Here is a 22,378-nt window from a genome sequence, read left to right on the forward strand (position 1 = left end):
TATTGCGCCAAATACATTCCCCAAGTTTCTATCCAGAATGGAATTTTCCCCAAACTTGCATTAGAAAGTTTTTTATTTTTCCAAACTAACTTCACCACCATCTATACCATCCAAAGAGACACTCTCCTGCCAAGTTCCACTTTCAAAAAGCTTCCCTAGAGGGCTCTATCATTTTGTCAAACAGGTCATGTGCATAACCAAATCTTTGCCCCTTCCCTAACTACATTAGAGACTTCATCTTCTGGCCCAGAAATCATGTCCATCACTCCTACAACAACCATTGTCACCACCCTGACAAACATCAGCACAATTGGAGCACCCTAGGATGCCATGGCATTTGGACGAACACACTGGGTGCGAGCTCTGGACATGTCCAGAGCATGCTTATGACCACGCCGGCACCCGAGCTACTGCTATGATCCTGTCGCCTTCCTCGCTCTCCATAACCCCTCGCTGGATCAGCTCGACTCCACAGGACCTTGCCGACACCTTGGCTTGGCTTCTAGCGCCGGCCACCGCCGCAACCATCGACCACAGCCGCCGCCATCTTCCTCCACTCAGGCACGGCACCGCCCTAGCCGTTCTAGCCCGCCCACGCGTCCCCTCCTTAAATGCCAACTGCCCGAGATCATCCGCAGTGCACCGACCCCGCCAACGTTGACCGCCGACCTCACCGGCCTCACCCGTCACCATAACTGGCCGCCGCCATAGTTGCCATGGGCAGCGCCGTCCTGGCCACCTGGCTCGTCCCGAGCCAGCCAGCTCACCCTGGACGGTGGCCTCCCCTCATAGCTTGCCACGTCACGCCGCTCCACCTCCCCAACTGCTTCTCCGGCGCAGTTATAGCGATCACCGCCGTGCCTTCTTCGGGAAGCCACGGCCACGGCCACTCCTCCCTATATAAGCCACACCGGGACCTCTATCGGCACCACAGCACCTCCCTCTCCCCCTCGCTAACCCTCCCATTGCAGCAGCACGACCAGAGAGGTCGTCTTCCCCGATTTCGGCAGCTTCTGCCGCCGCCGTCTCCTCGACGATTCCGGTGAAACCACAGCTTCCCCTCCTCCACTCTGCTCATCTTCCACTCTCTCCTAGCCTCCCGACTCCATCCCCACCTTCAATTCATCTCGGGAGCCGCCGTAGGCGAAGTTCCCCTTTCACCCGACGCCGCCATCCGCCGAAGAGCACGCCGGCGGAGACTCTGTCCACTCCGGAGACTATGACGACCACCGTAAGGACCGCCCCAACCTCCTGATCACGACGGTGGCCTCCGCTCCCCGAACGGTGCCGCCGTTCGCCGGCCAGCCTCGCCGGAGCGCCGCCCCTGTTCTGCCGCGCGAGGACGACGCGGGTGGACGAGTCAAACCTGACCAGTGGGCCAGGCGGGCCCACTGTCAGTGAACCAGCGCCGCTGACTCGGCCTAAGTGGAGGCGTACTCCCTATGTTACGCTTTCGACGTCATCGGCCCTCCCGAGTGGTCGTCCAGCTGGGCTCGGCCCAGTCACACCACGACTAGACAGCGCTCAGGGCGCGCCTTCGTTCTTCCCCCTTTTACATTTCCAGTAGTTTTCAAATATCTCCACAGTGATTATTTCAAATCCAAATCCAGTGTTTTAAATTTCTACACACTCCTAAAATCATGCTCCATTTTTATAAATTAGGTGAACATTTTTGCTAGGCTCGGTTTCTGTTAAATCAATTAAATATTACTCTTAATCATTTAATCCAGCTTAGAAATTCCATAACTAATTCATATTAACTCTAGATGAATTGATTCTTTTTCTGTTAATCCTTAAATATCCTCTAGTTTATATTAGTAATCATTTCAAAAATATTTGAAATACTTTTTAGTACTATGTTTGTATTATGTGGTGATTTAGATATTTTTGAAAATAGGTAATGGAGGGGGAGATAATATTTTCAAACTTTGGGAGTGCATCCAATATTTCTGCATGTTCAAGGCAAGCATTTTGAACATTTTATATGGTGAATGTTTGTTTGCTAGAATACTTAAGACATGTTTGATATTGTTAATAGGTTTTGCATATGGATAGAGGTATTGCATGCATGCATGATCTTGAGCATATTTTCTCTTGCATGCATTACACCCTAATTTTGACATGCATGAAATTGTGAGTACACCGGAGTATGCTCCTGCTTTGGACGTGCCGGTGGGCACGGGCCTTTTTTTTACACGGTAGTGTCATGAGATATAAATGAAAGCAGGCAAGGGTTGTGGCCCTGTCCTGGAGATACTGTTGAAGGAATATACTTGTTTGTGCTAACCACTGCAGGAAAACATAAGCCTCCTGAGTCGACCGTAGATCGAGTCTTGTTCCGGTAACCCCCATACTTGTTCTGTGCTGCCACGGGTCTTTCTGAAAGGAGGGTACGGCTTAGTAAGTTGATAACCCCTGTCCGGGTGCACACCACCCAGAGAACTACGATGAGGGCTAAAACCTGTCATCGGGTCAGGGGCATGGGTGTTTCCGGCTGTCGTGATGCCGAGAGGGGGGCACCCCTTGTAATCCGCGCGTTTGAATAGTGATCCCATGCTTTTCGGAGGTTGTGGCCTCCCTGACTTAGAGTTTTCTGGAACGATGCTTTGGGTGATTCCTGGCATCTGGACAGATTTTCTGGTGTGTGCGCGTCAGGCGTGTTTTCAACCCAAAGACCGTAATGGGAATTAGTCGGTGCTGACTAAGGGAATCCCATATGCGTGGGTAAAGAGTACACCCTCTGCAGATTTTAAAAACCTATTCGAATAGCCGTGTCCGCGGTTAAGGAATACAGTCTGGGTTGGTCAAGTGTCGGTCTTAGTGTCGGTCTATGGAGGAAATAAATAATTCTAAGCATGATTACTTTTGCATGATATTTATTGTCACCGCTCAAATTGTTATCATGAATTTATTTATGATGAGGATAATACTTATGGACTAACCCTTTGCTCTTATTTTATTTTCCAGAGTGTCTCAGGGGCTGGCTGGACTACCCCGGACACTCAAATTTATTTTCAAGACCTCTCGTGGTGTTGCCTGAGTTCTCGGATGGTATCGTCTGATTACTCTTTTAGACACACCCGTTTGGCATTTCTTTTCAAGACCGACCGTGGCGTCACTTGACACCCGACTGGCATTTATTTTCAAGACCTCTTGTGGTGTTGCCTGAGTTCTCGAATGGTATCGTCCGATTACTATTTTAGACACCCGTTTGGCATTTCTCTTCAAGACCAACCGTGACGTCACTTGACATCCGACTGGCATTTCTTTTATATTTTATTGATACTAATATTTATTTTCTGCACTATCTATTAATCATCATGCCATGTTTCCATACTGTCAGCATGCATGTAGTTTCATCCATCATGGCATTTGCATTCGGTATATCTTATGTTCATAATGTTTGCGAGTACATTCAAACGTACTCACAGGCTTGTCCCTGGCTATTTACTTGGCCAGGTTAGGATTGCTACGAGGAGTACCACAACGACACCGTACGGAACCTAGGAGTGCGGCCACATGAGATAGGAGCTAACCGCGTCAGCTGTTCCCGTGGGAATGGAGTCCCACCGGCGTTTGGAGGACCACGAGTCAATTTCGTCATCCACCACAAGTTTTCACTTTGAGCTCACCAGACCCCTATGGTCACCAGACCTCATTGTAATACCAATAGACCTATATGGTCTTGTATTAAAAATCTTGTAAATACTTGGTATTCTATAACAAGGGCGTGTCCACCAGTAACAGAAATCCTAGGCTGGTGATGACACGAGGGGTTGATTTCTGGGATATTTGTGTTCCCAAAATTCGGCCCCGACAGCCTTGGTATCAGAGCCAGGCTGACCAGTGGCTAATCCTATCTTAGCCTGGTCACTATCCCTAGGTTTCTACACCATCCACATATTTTCCTTTCCACAGTCAAGCCTGTCTCATCCAATAAGCATGCACAGTGGCAACCGACATCCTTTGATAGCCGGTGCCCAACCTATCAGTCTATACATAGGCCGTGTGCCTGTGCCAACACCTGAGTTGTCCCATCCGCAAGCGTGCGATGGAAGACTCGGCTAGCTTATAAAGGAAGCCCTGCCCCAAAACTCATCTCATCACAGCCTCACTCCTAGTTCGATATCCAACCACCATAATGCCAGGCCCCCTCGTTCGCAACGAGACCACCGCAGTCGAGCTCGAAGGCTTCGTAGCCATCCTCGCCAATCTCACCCGTCGTGCCTTCGGCATCGACGAGCCGCCGGAATATGTCGTATACCAAGAGCACACGAGTAATTCCATCCATCACTTCTGGGCCACGGTGCACCTCTACGGGAGAGGCATCACTTCGGAGCGCCCCTACCGGTTCACCGGGAGGACGACCTCCGACGAGCCCCAAGCCATCCAACTTGCAGCCCGAGAAGCTGTAGTTCAACTCCGGCATCTGTCGCCGAGAGTCAACTGCCGCTCATTCTACTACTACCCTAGTCGTGAAGGCTATGGTAGCCCGACCCAGATTGCCAACGAAGACCATGAGTCAGATCCTGCCTTGGTGCATCTAGTGTGCTACCTAAGAGCGCAAGAGGCACTGTTCGATCAGGTCACTTTTGACCTGATTGAGACCCGCAAGACACTCGCTCTCCTGACCCCGACAAGAAGTGAAGCCGCACCCGCCTTCGACACCCTGATAGTGCTGCTTGGAAGTTCGGTTGAGCCCCCAAGTTCCGCTCATGATATCCACCCGGGGAACGCCATCGCCTCACCCGGGGAACTCCATCGTCTCTTGGAGGTCTACTCCAATGGGACGGTGACCTCGACACCCTGCGAGGGACACCACCGCTACTCCAGCCCTGTAGCTCCCCATCCTACCCCGGCCAGCTCCGACGCAGAAGCACCCGAAGAGGACTCGGCATCCACAAGACGCGCCCGGCTAGATATCAACCAGGTGGACTGAGTCAACCAGAGTTGTTGTCAAGCCCTAGTGGTTGGTTATCCTTTATTTCCAAAGTAGCAGTTGTATGTCGTAGTACGTTGTAAGCCCCATGTGTGCTATCATCTAAATAGTAGTATGTGTGATCTGGCGTAAATTGTTTGACGAGTAGTTGCAGAGTAAATTCTAGACGTAATTGCCGAACCCTAACCGACATGCACAGTAACACGTCACATTCCTTTTGGGATTGAGGCCTGAGACTTTGACCCAGACAGCCCCACGCCGGAGTCGGTGCCTCAGTCGTACCGGCACCACTTCATGTTTCAGGACCCAGGCTCTCTATAAGAGGCCACTCTCATTTTCAACACCAGCAACCATCAGCATCGAGCACTGCTTTTCCCATTTTCTCATCCATGTCTCACCCCGGAGCTTACCTAAGGACCCCCGATGCAAGCCCTGGTAGTTTTGTTAAGATATTGTGGGATTTTACCCGCAATACTTTTGGCTCTACCCATCCACCCCAGTATGAGCTATTCAAATCGAGAATCATTCCTGATCTCTCGAAATACTGGGCAGCAGTGCACATCCCACCCATAGTTTTAAACCGAGGCCTACACTATGTGATCTTCATCGGGAGATCCATGCCAACCCCAAGCATGGCCATTGAGTCTGCTGCGTACGAAGCGGTGACCCGTCTTCGATTTGTGGTACCCTGTGCCAGCGCAAGGGAATACTGCTATTTTCCGAGCCGCGGAGCTTTTGGAGCAGAAGCTACGTTCCGTTGTGGACGTGCAGAGGACGATCCAGCCCTGGTCTATCTCATTCAGTATGTGATGGCCCAAGAGCATTTCACCCAGCAAATACTAGAGTATCTCCACTAACTTGTTGTTCTGAATACCCGGATCGCCATTGGCGGACCCCCTCTGCCAACTCAGGAGGGACACGTTCTTCGTTTGCTCCCTCAACTTCCTCCACTCCCTCCGGAAGAAGAAGAATGTGTTCCAACACCGGGAAGCCTTCCGCTCGACCCCGTAGATCTCGCTTTCGGACCGTAGACGGTCGTGAGTGCGTTTGCATAGCGTGTAGTGCTTGTTTGCATGATGTGATCCTTTGTATTGTTTCTTAGGGTGTATGTCATGAATATGTTGCCCTGATTGCATTTTTGCATATGAGTGCTTTGTCTGTGTGATATGCATTTTTAATTCTTCTGCCCTTAACGAATCTCGAGGACGAGATTTTCTTAAGGGGGGTAGAGTTTGTAACACCCCAAAAATTTAATCACATTTTTATTGATTAAAATTTGGCTAGAAATAAAATTTTGAATTAGATTAAGTCCTTTAATGATTTTAGAGCCTTTTTTGTTCTTGATTCTTCCCTCCATATAAAATTTTTGGAAATAATTTTGTGGCTCTGGTAGTATCTTAAAGCATTTCATTAATTGTTTAATAACAGTAGGAAATAATTTTATAATAAAGTTTGCCTCTAAACAATTATTTTAATAGCATTTTCAATGTTTTAATAGCTCCTGCTGCACTACAACTATTTTAAATAATTCTTTAAAAATTCCACCAAAATTAACGGGGGTCATGTGATGCTTATTTATCACATTTATGCAATAATGTAACTTGGTGTTTTGAAATATTTGAGTGAACTTTCCTCTTTTCTATTTCTGTCCATTCTCTAGGTTTCAACTTCAACCATATTTTTCCTTGCTCCAAAAATTCTCAAACTTGGCAATCTTTTAGTCCTTCCTACTAAACTCCTAAGTCCAGAAGATCAACTCCTTTTGAATTTTGTAAGTCCACCAAAAAAAACCTGAAGTTTCTGTCCAGAACAGAATATCTCCAAAACTTGCACTAGAAAGTTTTCTCTTTTCACAAACCAACTCCACCATCATCTATGATCACTAAGGAGACACCATCCTGCCAAGTACCACAACCAACAAACTCTTCTAGCTTGGTCTAGCATTTCATCAAGCAGCTTGTGTGCGTAACAACAATTTTGCCCATCTCCAAACTACACTGCACACTTGATCATCGGACCTAATCAGTATGTCCAATAGCCTTGCCAGCCTTGCAAGCATCACTCTGTTTACTGGTAGCTCGTTTGGATCAATGTAGATGCCATTGCCATTTTGCCGAGCACCCTGGGCGCACGCCCTGGGCGTGGCCAGAGCACCCACACTGCACCACCTACGGCACCGAGCCTTCCGCTGCCCTGCTGCCCTCCCCGGGCTTGCCCCGCACGCCCCACCGACCACCTGCGCCAGCCGCAACCTCCCCCGCACCGGAGCCTTCCCCCTGGCGCCGCCCTCCGTCGTCCCGAGCCGCAAACCGCCGCCGCACATCACTGTCAACCACCGGCCGAGCCGCCTGGCTCGAACCAGAAGCCGCCAGCACGCCAGCAGCTTGAATGCTGATCACCGGCCGCGTACGGACCTCGCTGACCTCGCCACCAACCTCGGAGCGCCATCAATGGCCGCCGCCATTTTCTGCTATGGCCGGCGCCGCCCGAGCCACCCGAGCCAGCCAGCGCGACCACGCGGTAAATGTGGACGGCCACCGTCCACACCGACCCCCGCCGCCCTCACCAACCTCGCCGCCGTCCATGCCTCTGCCTTAATGGCCAGCCGCCACCTCGGCTTCCTCCAGAAGCCACGGCACCGCATCGCCCCGCCTATAAAAGGTCCCCGGAGGCCGCTGCACTTTTCACAGCACATCCCTCTCCCCTCACCGACCCTCCCGTAGCAGCAGCACGACCAGAGAGGTCATCTCCTCTGATTCCGGCAACTTCTGCCGCCGCCACCGTTCGGACGGTTCCGACGCCGCCCGACCCTCCCTCTCCAAAATACCACCACCATGAGCCTCCTTGAGCATCCACGGACCCATCACCACCTTCCATTTAGCTCGGGAACCACCGTGGGCGAAACGCCCAATTCGTCTCCGCCGGAGACTTTCGGTAATCCTCGTCGCCGGCGAGACAGGGGCTCCCGTCGGCCATGCAGGCCACCGGCAGGACCGCATCGGCCTCCTCGACACGACGATGGTCTCGGCTCACCGTGGGGCGCCGTCGTTAGCCGGCGAACGCCGCCGAAGCCCCGCCTCTGCTTCTGTACAGACGCGCGCGCGAGGAGAGGACGAACCCGACAGGTGGGGCCCACCTGTCGGTGAGCCACCGGTTCGCTCCCGTGCGGCTGGGCGACTGGGCTCGGCCCAATAGCGCTCTTCAGCTAATCAGCGCACAGGGCGCTTCTCAGCTCTCTTCTTTTTATTCTTTTCCAGTAGCGTTCCAATAATTCCACATCAGATAAATTACACCTAAATTTATCGATTCACATTTATGCATGCTTCTAAAATCATGAATTGTTAATCTAGATAGGGTGAACATTTTTGTTATGCTTGGTATTTGTGAAATAAATTAAAGATTGCCTTTAATATTTTAATCCAGCTTAGTAATTTCATAACTAATTCATATAAACTCTAAATAATTTTATTATTTTTCTGTTATTCCTTAAATATCCTCTATTTTATTTTAGTATTTATTTCAAAAATATCTAAAACACTTTTTAGTATTGTGTTTGTATTATGTGGTGATTTAGATATTTTTGAAAATAGGGATTGGAGGGGAGATAATATTTTCAAACCTTTGGAGTGCACCCAATATTGTTGCATGCTCAAGGCAAGCATCTTGAACACTTGATATGGTGAATGTTTGATAAATGTTTGCTAGAATATTTTAAGCATGGTTTGATTTTGCATATGGGTAGTAATATTGCATGCATGCATGGTCATGTATATATTTTCTCTTGCATGCATTCCATTCATGTAGCAATATGCATAAGTTGTGATGATCCAGGAAAGTGCTCCTCCTTGGACGAGCCGGTGGGCACGGGCCATATTTGACACGGTGGTGTCATGAGATATAAATGGAAGCATGCAAGGGTTGTGGCCCTGTCCTCACGATTTGATCGAAAGAAATCTTATTGTGCTAACCCCTGCAGGGAAAACATAAGCCTCCTGAGTCGACCATAGATCGAGTCTTGATCCGGTAACCCCCATACTTGTTCCGTGCTGCCACGGGTCCTTCCGGAAGGAGGGTACGGCTTAGTAAGTTGATAACCCCTGTCCGGGTGCACACCACCCAAAGAACTACGATGAGGGTTGAAGCCTGTCATCGGGTCAGGGGCATGGGTGTTTCCGGCTGTCGTGATGCCGAGAGGGGGTCACCCCTTGTAATCCGCGCGTTTAATAGTGATCCTGTGCTTTTCGGAGGTTGTGGCCTCCCTGACTTAGAGTTTTCTGGAACGATGCTTTGGGTGATTCCTGGCATCTGGACGGAGTTTCTGGTGTGTGCAGGTCAGGCGTGTTTTCAACCCAAAGACCGTAATGGGAATTAGTCAGTACCGTGTTTTCAACCCAAAGACCGTAATGGGAATTAGTCAGTACCACGGTACTGACTAAGGAAATCCCATAAACGTGGGTAAAGAGTACAACCTCTACAGAGTTTTAAACCTATTCGAATAGCCGTGTCCGCGGTTAAGGACTACAGTCTGGGTTGGTCAAGTGTCGGTCTTAAAGTCGGTCTTCAGAGGAAATAATTAAAATTGAGCATGGTTTTGTTTTGTAGAAGAATTATTACTACTACTGATGTTATTATGAATATTATTGATGCTATGATTATTATTGTGGACTAACCCGTTGCTCTTATTTTATTTTCAGAGTGTCTCAGGGGCTGGCTGGACAACCTCGGACACTCGTATTTATTTTCAAGACCTCTCGTGGTGTTGCCTGAGTTCTCGGATGGTACTGTCTCGTCCGATTACTCTCTTAGACACCCGATTGGCATTTATTTTCAAGACTGACCGTGGTGTCACTTGACGCCCGACTGGCATTTCTTTTCAAGACCTCTCATGGTGTTGCCTGAGTTTTCGGATGGTCTTGTCTCGTCCGATTACTCTTTTAGACACCCGTTTGGCATTTCTCTTCAAGACCTACCGTGGTGTCACTTGACATCCGACTGGCATTTCTTTTATTTTATTTTCCTTTTACTTTTCTTGTTCACACTAACATGTTAATATATTCTTTTATTTGTGCATGCTAATATTTTATCATGCCATGATTTAATTCCTGTCAGCATGCATTTAATATAGTCTAGTATGAGCATATGCATATAGTTTAGTTCATCATGATCATATAATTGTCTGCTGCATTTGTTATATCATTTGTTCATGATGTTTGCGAGTGCATTCAAACATACTCACAGGCTTGTCCCTGGCTATTTACTTGGCCAGGTCGGAATTTCAGCAAGGAGTACCACAGCGACGTCCGTGCGGAGCCTAGGAATGTGATCACGCGAGATAGGATTCAACCGGGTCAACTGTTCCTGTGGGAATGAAGCCCCATCGACGTTGAAGGACCACAAGTCAATTCCGTCATCCACCACCAGCTATCAGCTTGTACTCATCAGACCTTTATGGTCACCAGACATCATGGTTGTATCGCTAGACCTTTACGGTCTTGTATCAAATTCTTGTAATTGCTTGGTATTCTGTAACAAGGACGTGTCCACCAGTAACAGAAATACTGGGCTGGTGATGACACGAGGGGCTAATACCAAGGCTGTCGGGGCCGGATTTTCGGGAACACAATATTCCAGAAATTAACCCCTCGTGTCATCACCAGCCCAGGATTTCTGTTACTGGTGGACACGTCCTTGTTACAGAATGCCAAGCAATTACAAGTATTTGATACAAGACCGCAAAGGTCTAGTGATACAACAATGATGTGTGGTGACCATAAAGGTCTGATGAGTACTAAATGGTATCTGGTGGTGGATGACGGAATTGACTTGTGGTCCTCCAACGTCGATGGGGCTCCATTCCCACAGGAACAGCTGACCCGGATAAATCCTATCTCCCGTGGCTGCACTTCTAGGCTCCGCACGGATGTCGCTGTGTTACTCCTCGTAGAAGTTCTAACCTGGCCAAGTAAATAGCCAGGGACAAGCCAGTGAGTATGTTTGAATGTACTCGCAAACATCATGAATAAATGATATAACAAATGCAGCAGACAATTATATGGTCATGATGAACTAAACTATATGCATATGCTCATACTAGACTATATTAAATGTATGCTGACAGGAATTAAATCATGGCATGATAGGCTCTCGGGGCCGGATTTCGGGAACACAATTATCCAGAAATTAACCCCTCGTGTCATCACCAGCCCAGGATTTCTGTTACTGGTGGACACGTCCTTGTACCAAGCAATTACAAGTATTTGATACAAGACCGCAAAGGTCTAGTGATACAACAATGATGTCTGGTGACCATAATGGTCCGATGAGTACTAAATGGTGTCTGGTGGTGGATGACGGAATTGACTTGTGGTCCTCCAACGTCGATGGGGCTCCATTTCCACAGGAACAGCTGACCCGGATAAATCCTATCTCCCGTGGCTGCACTCCTAGGCTCCGCATGGTCATCACTGTGGTACTCCTTGCAGAAATCCTAACCTGGCCAAGTAAATAGCCAGGGACAAGCCTGTGAGTACGTTTGAATGTACTCGCAAACATCATGAACACAAGATATACTGAATGCAGCAGATAATTCTATGATCATGATGAACTAAACTGTATGCATATGCTCATGCTAGACTATATTAAATGCATGCTGACAGGAATTAAATCATGGCATGATAAAATATTAGCATGCACAAAAAAAAAGAACATACTAACATGTTAGTGTGAACAAGAAAAGTAAGAGGAAAATAAAATAAAAGAAATGCCGGTCGGATGTCAAGTGACACCACGGTAGGTCTTGAAGAGAAATGCCAAACGGGTGTCCAAAAGAGTAATCGGACGAGACAAGACCATCCGAGAACTCAGGCAACACCACGAGAGGTCTTGAAAAGAAATGCCAGTCGGGCGTCAAGTGACGCCACGGTCGGTCTTGAAAAGAAATGCCAAACGGGTGTCTAAAAGAGTAATCGGACGATACCATCCGAGAACTCAGGCAACACCACGAGAGGTCTTGAAAATAAATTCGAGTGTCCGGGGTAGTCCAGCCAGCCCCTGAGACACTCTGGAAAATAAAATAAGAGCAATCTGTTAGTCCACAATAATAATCATAGCATCAATAATAGTCATAATAACATCAGTAGCAGTAATAATTCTTCTGCAAAATAAACCATGCTCAATTTTAATTATTTCCTCCGGAGACCGACTCTAAGACCGACACTTGACCAACCCAGACTGTAGTCCTTAACCGCGGACACGGCTATTCGAATAGTTTTTTAAACTCTGCAGAGGGTGTACTCTTTACCCACAAGTAAAGGATTTCTTTAGTCAGAACCGTGGCACTGGCTAATTCCCATTACGGTTTTTGGGTTGAAAACATGCCTGACCCGCACACACCAGAAAATCCGTCCAGATGCCAGGAATCACCCAAAGCATCGTTCCAGAAAAACTCTAAGTCGGGGAGGCTACAACCTCCAAAAGCATGGGATCACTATTTATACGCGCGGATTACAAGGGTACTCTCCCTCTCGGCATCACGACAGCCGGAAACACCCATGCTCCCTGACCCGATGACAGGATTTAGTCCATGGCCATTGGTAACCCTCATCGTAGCCCTCTGTACGGTGTGTGCACGGAAAGGGGTTATCAACTTACTAAACCATACCCTACCCGAGGCAGGGACAAGTGGTAGCACGATACAAGTATGGGGGTTACCAGAACAAGACTCGATCTACGGTCGACTCAGGAGGCTTATGTTTCCTGCAGTGATTAGTACAACAGAATTTCCTTTAACAATATCACCAGGACAGGGCCACTACCCTTGCCTGCTTTCACTTATCACAGGACACCACCGTGTCAAATATGGCCCGTGCCCACCGGCACGTCCAGAGCAGGAGCACACTCCGGTGTATTCACAATTTATGCATAACAGAACTTGGAATGGAATGCATGCAAGAGAAAATATGAACATATACATGCATGCATGCCATACTTCTTTCTATATGCAATACTTATTAAAAGTATCAAGCATGCCTTAAATGTTCTAGCAATCAAACATTCACCATATCAAGAGTTCAAAATGCTTGCCTTGAGCATGCAGAAATATTGGGTGCACTCCAAAAGTTTGAAATATAATCTCCCCTCCACTTTCCTATTTTCAAAAATATCTAAATCACCAGGTAATTCAAAAGCAGTACTAAAATGTATTTCAAATATTTTTTTAAATAAATACTAAAATAAACTAGAGAATATTTAAGGAATAACAAAAAATAATTAATTTATTTGGAGCTATTATGAATTAGTTATGGAATTACTAAGATAGAAAACATGATTAAAAGTACTATTAAATGATTAAACAGAAACTAGGTGTAGCAAAAATGTTCACCTAATTTATATAAATAGAGAATGATTTTAGGAGTATTTGGAATCATCAAGTTTGGATTTGAAAAAGTTGCTGTGGAATTAATTTAGAATCTGCTGGGAAAGAAAATAGGAAGAAGTAGAAGTGTGCCCTGGGCGTTGCATAGCCGCGAAGCGCTACTGGGCTGGCCTGCTTGACCTGCCGCGCCAGCAGAGGAACGGGGAGAGGCTGACCACCGGGGCCCGCTTGTCAGCTGGTCTCCCTCCTCCCGCGCAGCGGAACAGAGCGCGGGCTCCGGCCAAGCTCGCCGGCGAACGGCGAGGCCCCGCGGCGTGCTGAGACCACCGTCGTGCTCAGGAGGTCGTATCAGTTCCGTAGAGGTAGGACATGGCCGTCGGGAAGCCCTGCCTCGCCGGCGGCGAGGTCTCCCGTAGCGCGACGGTGGAGCCGAATTGGGGATTTCGCCCACAGGTCATCTCCGGCCAAATTGACAACGGGGAAGGATCCATGGTTGCTCCAGGGGACTACTAGTGAAGAAAGTGGAGAGTGGGAGGCCGTGGTTGCGACAGATTTATCCGAGGAGTGGCCATGGCAGAGGCGGCCGGAGTCGAGGAAGACGGCCTCTTCCGGTCGCTTGGTGGCTTGGGGAAGCTCTCATAGGGGTAGGAAGGGTTGGTGATGTGATAGGAACGCTCGGGGGTGGCTTTTATAGCCGGAGAGAGCCGGTGCCGCGGCTTCCAGAGAGCGGACACGGTGGCGATGCCTTTACTCCGGCAGGTGAGGTCGTTGGGGTCGGCGGTCAAGGTCGGTGGCGTCCTGAGTTAATAGTGGGACGTGCTGGCGGGCTCGGGGAAACTCCAGGTGTCCCGGGCGGCACCGTCCACAGCAACTGCGGCGGCGGCCATTGATGGCAGACGCGGGCGGCGGCGATAGTCAGCGAGGTCGGCGGGGGTCGGTGTGGACTGTGGCGGCCCGCAGTGATGATGGGCCGCGCTGGCAAGCATTGGATAGGGTCAGGTGCCTCGGGGCGGAGACGTGCCCGAGACGGCGGCGGCCGTGGGTGGCGTGGTCGGCGATGGCCGGCACTAGCGGCCGAGGGAAGACGTCGGCAAGGTAGGTGGTGCTCGATCTGATCTAGTGGTGGACCGATGCGAGCAGTAGAGGCAGCAGAGGTGCGGCAGCGGCTCGGCGCCGTCGGTGCAATACTCGCGCTCTGGGTGCGCGCTGCGCGCTCCGGACACGCACGCAAGGCGTTTGACAAAATGACCCAGCATCCTAGCTTAGTCGAATGGAGCTGATTTTTGGTAGGGTGGCAGTGCTTGGTCTGGTGGAAGTGATGGACATTATATCTTGGCCATAGGATCCAGTGGCACGTAGAGTTCAGAATGGATGCCAAATTCTGCCATGCCCACAACCTGTTTGATAGAATGCCATGGCCACCTAGTGATCTCTTCTAGATGTTAAAACTGGTATGGTGATGTCTCCTTGGATAATATAAATGATGGAGAACTTGGTTTGGCAAAAAGAGGTACTTGCTAGTGCAAGTTTTGAAGAAATACAGTTCTGGACAGAAACTATAGGAGGGTATTTGGTGGACTTTAAAGAAGGGATTGAGGATACCCTTCTGGACTTAAGGGTTTAATTGCAATAACTATAAGATGGCCAAGTTTCAGAATTTTTGGAGCAAGGAATAATGGGGTTGTAGTTGAAACCTAGAAAATGGACAGAAATAGAAAAGAGGAAGATTCACACAAAAACTCCAAAGGACCAAGTTAGGTTTTTGCATAAATGTGATATATAGGCATCACAAGATCTCCCATATTTTTTTGTGGAATTCTTACTAAATTATTTAAAATAGTTGTAGTACAACAGAAGCATTTAAAGAATTGAAAAAGTTATTATAAGAATTGTTTTGGGGCTAATTTTATTATGAAAATAATTCTTACTGTTATTAAACAAATAATGAAATGTTTTAAGATAACTACCAGAGCCTCAATATTACTTTCAAAAATTTCTATATAGAGGGGAAGAATTTTGAAAGACGGGTATGGAAAAGGCTCTAAACTTATTAAAGAACCTATTATAATTCAAAATTTTATTTCTAGCCAAATTTTATTTAATAAAAAAAATGGTTAAATTTTTGGGGTGTTACAAACTCGTAACACCCCAAAAATATTTATTTGGAGGTTTGAAAACTTTTTCAAATTTTAGATAGGATTTAAAAAAAATCTTGGAGGGTTCTGTTTGAAGGGTGAATTTATTTGGATTATTTATTTTTGGAGGTTTTCAAAACAGTTTTTATTCTAAAGAGTTTTGTTTTGGTTATTTGAACTCAAAGGCAAAAGCCTTTTTCACCTCTTCTAGCACCCTAAACCACTCCAAATAATTTTCTGCCACCTCAAGAATTATCTCTCAAGTCATGCACACCTTCTATGGCCTTATTTAACCCCTTTCCACTCCACAAAAATATTTCTTCAATATATTTTAAATTCCAAAGATGGGATTTGAAATAATCATAGTTTCTTGACATTACAAAGGAACTATACTTTCTAGGACTCTTTTGTCACCACCAAAATTATCCCTGCATATATATGATACCCTAAACCCATTTCTTCAAAAACATTTGGTCTCACAGTTCAAAATTTTCAAATTCTATTCAGTTCAAATTTGGTCCAGAAATCAATTTCTTGCTCTAAATCATTTCCAAACTTCACCAAAATTTTAGGCCTTCTGGAAAACTCCATCTTGAGCAACAACACACCACCACAGCAAGTCCCATGATCATCTAAGATGCCTAGCACCCTCTAGCATTTCATGAAACACCTAACCTACGCACTGTTCATCACTGAAAAGGATTCAGTTAACTGAACCCAGATTCAGTCAGTGGCCGGCGGTGCCCTGCACACTTCATCTTGCTCTCCCGCACGGTGTCGTCGCCGGTCATCAATGCTCTGGCCTCCCTGGCCCAGCGCCCAGCCTCTCCACACCGGTGAGCTGGCAGCTGGCCGGTGCGGCAGCTGCCGAGCTCATCCACGGCGGAGCCGATCGGGTCGCAACGGCCACCGGCCCTCTTCACTGCGCCGCACTCCCCCTACCTAACTCCCCTCCCACGCGTCCCTCTCTCTTGCTCCTCGGCGTACTGGACGCGCCGACCGCGCCGCCCAGGGCCCGCCTGGCAGTCGCCGGAGCTGGCATCGCCGCCGCACCCGTACGGGACAGCTCACCTCGGGTGAGGCCAACGAGCTCGAGCTCGTCCAAGCTAAGGCTTACGGCGTACCCCACCGACCTCATAACTTCCTCGCCGCCCCTGACCACCGGCCACAGCCGACCACGGTGACCAAATTAACTCCGGCGATATCCGCCCGTCTCGGCCACCCTCGACTCGCCTATAAAAGGGGCCCCCGAGCACGGCTATCACCACCACTCACCTCCACCGCCACCAAATCCCTCTCCTAGCCACTCACCCGACCGCGGGGAGGTCTTCTTCTCCCTCTCCGGCCACCGCTCCGCCGCCTCTGTCCACGAACTAAACAGCACCATTACTCCACCGAAGCCACCCAAACTCTGCCAGTCCACCTATTTTCCACCACCACGTCGAACCCCTAAGCCAATTCCACCCACAAAGCCCTCTCCGGCGAATCCCAACTCCACCCGAACCACCGTCCGCCGGCGTCGAGCTCACCGCCGTTCAGGTGATCGCCGGTGACCCCCTCCACCCCCCACCGATTCGGGAGTCCACGCTGGTCACGTTGCGACCAGCGCCTGCCTCTGAAACCCCGGCGATCGTCGCCGGCGATCGCCGCATCTTCTCTGTACACGCGTGCGAGCGCGCCCGAATTCAAACCTGACGGGTGGCCCCCACCCGTCAGCTCTCTCTCTCTCTCTTCTATGTTAAGCGAAGGCGTACTCTACGCTTTACGTCTTCCCCACTGGAAGGCGTATTCTCTGCCGAACCGTTTTCTTATTAAACAGCTCAGGGGCTTCTGTTTTGCAAAAAGACCCCTGATTTTTAAAAGCTTAATAACTTTTTAACTATAGCTCCAAATGAATTGATTCTTTTTGCTAAATTTTTCTTTTTCTCTCTAGTTTTTTTAAGATTTATTTAAAAATATTTTGAGAACATTTTTCTTTACTGTAATGGAATTCTTATTTGAATTCAAATTTGAATTTTCAGAAAAAGGAGAAGGATCTTTTGCTGAAAATTTAGAGGGTTTTGCTCCAGACTATTTTGGACAAGGCAAGCATTATTTGAACCTGGGATATGGTGTTTGCATTTGCATGGTTACATAGTTTGGTTTTGCACTGCATATGTTGCTGTGCATATCTTGCATGATATATCACAAGTGCATGCATGGTCATGTCACCTTTTTCCTTTGCTTGCATATCACACTATGTAAAACTAGTGAATTATCAAAAAAAAAATGAAACTAGGAATCAAACCCATGGACCTTGTTTTTGCCATGGAACCCATGGACCTTGAGCCGCCACATGTCCAATGGCCCAATACCAACTGGGCTTGCAATTTGTGATCAGGAGGGAGTGAACTAGAAAGAGTCACACGATTTTTTTAAAATAGTCACGCAATCCACCAGACACCTCAGAGTCGGCGTCTGGTAGGCTGCGTGAGGCCTCGCTCTCCTCCTGGCGTCTGGTGGGATCAAACCTTGCCCAAAAAAAGGTGAGATCGAACCAAAGAGATCACCAGATGGAGAGAAAGTTGCCCCCCCCCCCCCCCCCTCAAAAAAAAAGAACACAGACCGAGAGAAGGGATCAAAGGGAGAGGAAAGCATAAGATCGAGGGGAGCCACGTGTTAAGAGAGAGATCAAGGGGAAGAGAGAAAAGGAAGGGAAGGTCACACGCCTCACCAAACAGGGAGCCGTGGTGTCTGGTTCTCCGCACGACCGCCTCAACTTTAGTGCGTCCCTATGGCTCCTAGTCGTCGGCCATCTTTGGATGAACATTTCGAATGCATGCATTTCTGTCATGCTCATGGTGACCATCAAAAACTTAAACTACAGAGGAATCAAAAACTACCAATCACCCACTTAAGGATTAACATAAATACTTCTTACAGGTATCAACTGCGGGCAAGTGAACCAACATTCACTCAACAGGCGAATGGTACATCACAGTACTAACAAGAAACCCAATCAAAACAAAATCAAGAGGCATAATACCAGCTGAGGACTATACTAGGGGTCTAGCTATATCTGCAGATCACCCTGCATATCATCAATAGTTACGCACCCGATCTGCGCGGCAAGATGGCTAGCAACCAACTGCAAGTGTAAGCAACATGCACCCTTCAGTGAGATATTAACATGTGGTGTACAAAGAAAGTATTAATCACACGAGACAATTAAGAGACCATCAGTAGTCTCATCTACAACACATATTAGCTTGTATCCTACTTCAGTAGAATGCACTCTATCTGCTTCAGTAGTGAATCACGTAGTGGAGCTGTCTCGTACACATCACTAGGTACTGACAGTGCGCAATCCAGTCTGAGAATTTCCCTAAACAAAGTGAATGGAATAACATGTAGCAGCATCACATAAAAATGTACGTAACAATGAACGAACATGTATACAAGTATACAACCAACTTATCTGTTATTATAAATATCTATGCACAAGGAAGCAACCTCGGTTTCAGTATCGAACTACATCTGATTACATGACTGTACCAAGGAACGCATCCAATAATCCAATGCCTCAGATCTCCAGTGGGGAAAATCAGAGGTAGATGTCCGCTCTCCAGGATGTGGCCGGCCAGCAATATCGACAAGGCCATGTGATAAAATTCAAGCCTGAAGCAACATGTGAATCTAAAACAAGCTTCTTTCTAGGCCTGTATTTGCTCGGGAGATCTACAAAGAAACAAGGAATTTCGATTTCTTGAGAAATGGATGTACAATAGTATACAAACTGATATATTCAGTTCTTACAATTAAAGATGAGGACATTCTATTTCTGACCTGGAGCATCGTATAGTGAGTTGTAGTGAACTTCAAACCAGAAACTTGGCCAATGCTCTGAAAAACATGTAACTTAAAGAGTCAGCCATCATAACCAGGTATCTTTTAAGCTGTAGTCACAGAGATATGCTTAGGCATGCCTGCAACTGATATATAATTTATGTGTTGCAAATTGTGTGTAACAGATTTGATGTGGGCAATAATCCACTGAAGCAGGCTATAGTGCAAGTAATATTATGAAAGATTGTGCTTGCGAGTACTGCCTTTTTATGTAGATATGCACAACATTTGTTTGTTCCTTGGCAGAGACCAAAATGTTACCTCTCCGTGGAGCCTGATACGGTGGAACAATTTCAACAAAACAAGTATCTCTGAAAGATGTTAGAAGCATATCTTCGCATCAAACTGCCAAAAGCAAAGAGAAACATTAGGCGTCTTCTTTCTCAATGGAGCTAAGCTTGTCAAGATATAATGGTTCTTAATGTCCTGCAAACAATAGCTCTTTACAGATTCTAAATTCATCGATACACTGTAACAAAAAAAATGTAGTTACTGCGCTGAGTGACAAGGGACAAAACTAACATGTCTTCCTATAATGCCTTAAACAGACTTGGTTCATGGAGTGTCAGTAGCAGCTCTGGTATATATCTGTTGGTTCCAATACATAAATGATCCAAACTATTATTATTGCAACAACAGAAGATAGATTGGTCGGATGGTCTAGCGGTAGTTGTTTACTTCTACAGAGTAACCAGCAACTACAAATATACTAGCAATTAGCAAGCACAAGATCCAGATATACGCAACTAGCAAACAGCAGCTCAAATCGGACAATCAAGACAATGTGAACAGCAGCATCATTTATCATATACACTAATAATCCCTTCTACAGTAAGGCAACCCTCAAAAAAGAATTAGATGTAGCACACACTTATGTGAGTTTTAGTATTAGGGATACTTCTATATATTTGAATTTGAGTAATTGTCATTTTTTGCTGCTCTACGATTCTTTTATATGGGCAGTAGTGATTCATGTACAAACTACACAGGATGTTTGCAATTTTAGTGATTTAAGATAACGACACATGAATACGGCAAGTATATCTCAAATCACTGAAATTGCAATGCACTTAGAAGAATGAGGTGGACGACATGGAACAGAAAAATACGCCAGGCATTAGATCTGCTTTTCACAAAACAGGGACAAACTGAGCATTTTGTTATACTTCTATATTAACTGGATCTCAATAGATGGATGACTTATTCCAACTTCCTTACCATGATGTTAAACACATTGCATTGGAGATTAGTAAATAATGAAATGCTAAAACTACAACCAACTTTCTATCTATACTATTCAGTAAATAATGAAAATTGTTAGCATTATTTGACTCTGCTGTAATCTGTCTTTTAAGTAATTACATGGAAAACAAGGTTTTGTTAAAGAATCACAAGTTTCACAAGTAAGATTTTTATAACTTTGCGAACGAAGTTCTGAAAGAGAAAATATCCACAAGTTCTGAAAATAAGGTAGGGAAGATTAAAGATAAAACATGAAGGAAAATGACTTTGCTTACCCCAGAACAACTACTGTAGTACCGTGAATATGAGTAGCTTTTATATGCACAACAGTACGAATTACCAAATACCAATCTCTGATTCCTTTCCCTAATTTCACAAGTTGACATATGACATAAAGATGCTTCTATATAATACAAGAATTGGTAAACAGAGAGGAGAAGAGAGAGTTCATATTACCAGTGTCCTGGACTCCTGGTCAGGAGCAGAGGGAGGCGACTGTCGGTCGTCCTGGTTGGCTGGTCGTCCCGTCTGGAGTGTGGAGCGGAGGGAGGCCCGAGGGACGGCTGGAGTAGCTGGACCTGCACCGGCTGGATGCCGGAGACTAGGCGGCGGCGATGGCGTCCCCTGGACGGCTGGGGTCGATGGACAAGCATGCATTAGTCGTGGCGTGGTCATACGAGGAGGCGCCGGCGTGTCGGTCCTGGCCTCCTGGTGGCGCGGGGCGGCATCGCCGCGCCGCGCCGGGCTAGGGCGGCGGCGGAAGGGCGGTTGCGCCTGATGTTGGAAGCGGCGGCGGAAGGGGGAAAAGTGGATGGATTTCCACCGATTCGGGACAAACCCCTAGCTTATTCACATGAAAAAAAAAAAATCTAACGATGGGCTTTACTAAAAACACCGGTTAACCGGTTTTTCATAAAAACACTTGGTTCGGGCGTTTCTTGGTCAATTGTTGGACGTTCCATGGAGGTAAGCCAACTGTCCAGATCACCGGTTCTGGTTTTTTCCTATCGAACCGTCGGTCCAGGTTCTTTAATCAACCATCGAGATCATTGGTTTTCTTTTTTCTGATCCGACTGCAAGTACGGTCGGTTTCTTAAACCGTGGGTGTTGTTGGGATACCCTCCCCATATTTTGTATCGCCATGGAGGTGAAATGAAAGGAGGAGACTATATTGATATGTCAGTCTCTCGGATCTGTCGTTACAACACCATCGATGGTCGGTCGCACCTGACGCATCCCGCCGTCGCCACTTTGTAGCACCACCGCATGCGGACTCAGCACCGATCAAAAGTCGTTGACCATGATGGTCACAACATGCTGCTGGGTCTGTCATTGTTTCTATCATTGTCGGTTGTAGCTTTCTCCCACACTGGTCGTAGCTTTCGTGGGTGGGCGTGTGGGTGACGCAATCTTGGTCGAGGCGACCGATCAGGAGTGAGATCGGTCGGTCCAATTACAATGTTTCTCTTTAACTATCGAGGTCGCGGGTTTTCTTTTTCTGGTCCGACTGCAAGTACGAACGATTTTTTAAACGTGGGGTGCAGCTGACAGCCCCTCCCCTTATTCTCTGTTGACGTGGATGTGAAAGGAAGGAGGAGACTAGATTGATATGCCAGCCTCTGGGATCTGTCGTTACAACGCCGACGGTGGTCGGTCGCACCTGACGCATCTCGTCGTCGCCACTTTGTAGCACCACCGCATGCGGTCTCACAACCAATCAAAAGTCGTCGGGCGCGCTGGTCACAACATGTCACAGGTCGGTCACAACTTCTCTCATTGTCGGCTGTAGGTTTCTCCCACACT

The 22,378-nt window shown here is 47.3% G+C and overlaps 1 protein-coding gene and 3 long non-coding RNA genes across 4 annotated transcripts; 2 read left to right on the forward strand and 2 right to left on the reverse strand.

Annotated features, from left to right (window-relative positions):
- The first annotated feature begins 7,639 nt into the window (after positions 1-7,639).
- Positions 7,640-10,525, forward strand: LOC123093900 (uncharacterized). The gene is made up of 2 exons (XR_006445671.1): positions 7,640-9,717; positions 10,206-10,525. It is a non-coding gene; the product is annotated as an uncharacterized lncRNA (long non-coding RNA).
- A 44-nt stretch (positions 10,526-10,569) lies between these two features.
- Positions 10,570-13,014, reverse strand: LOC123093901 (uncharacterized). Its single transcript, XR_006445672.1, has 2 exons — positions 11,916-13,014; positions 10,570-11,431 (listed from the first exon to the last, which is right to left on the reverse strand). It is a non-coding gene; the product is annotated as an uncharacterized lncRNA (long non-coding RNA).
- Positions 13,015-13,682: 668 nt separating this feature from the next.
- LOC123090363 (synaptic defective enhancer 1-like) lies at positions 13,683-18,689 on the forward strand. The gene is made up of 4 exons (XM_044511699.1): positions 13,683-13,725; positions 16,691-16,987; positions 17,470-17,532; positions 18,371-18,689. Exons 1-4 carry the CDS (start codon positions 13,683-13,685, stop codon positions 18,478-18,480), a joined length of 513 nt encoding a protein of 170 aa, XP_044367634.1. The 3' UTR covers positions 18,481-18,689.
- A 200-nt stretch (positions 18,690-18,889) lies between these two features.
- Positions 18,890-21,405, reverse strand: LOC123093902 (uncharacterized). The gene is made up of 4 exons (XR_006445673.1): positions 21,032-21,405; positions 19,595-19,678; positions 19,274-19,330; positions 18,890-19,165 (listed from the first exon to the last, which is right to left on the reverse strand). It is a non-coding gene; the product is annotated as an uncharacterized lncRNA (long non-coding RNA).
- Positions 21,406-22,378: the final 973 nt, after the last annotated feature.

Source organism: Triticum aestivum, chromosome 4B (assembly GCF_018294505.1).
Source record: "Triticum aestivum cultivar Chinese Spring chromosome 4B, IWGSC CS RefSeq v2.1, whole genome shotgun sequence".
NCBI classification, from domain to species: domain Eukaryota; kingdom Viridiplantae; phylum Streptophyta; class Magnoliopsida; order Poales; family Poaceae; genus Triticum; species Triticum aestivum.

Excerpts from the sequence above, each read along its gene's own strand:
- LOC123090363 (XM_044511699.1), top strand. The coding sequence starts at position 13,683 with ATGGCCGTCGGGAAGCCCTGCCTCGCCGGCGGCGAGGTCTCCC. Across the intron at positions 13,726-16,690 it reads CGCCGGCGGCGAGGTCTCCC|GGGCCCCCGAGCACGGCTAT; the intron begins GTAGCGCGACGG and ends CGCCTATAAAAG. Across the intron at positions 17,533-18,370 it reads TCCAGACTATTTTGGACAAG|GTATCAACTGCGGGCAAGTG; the intron begins GCAAGCATTATT and ends TACTTCTTACAG.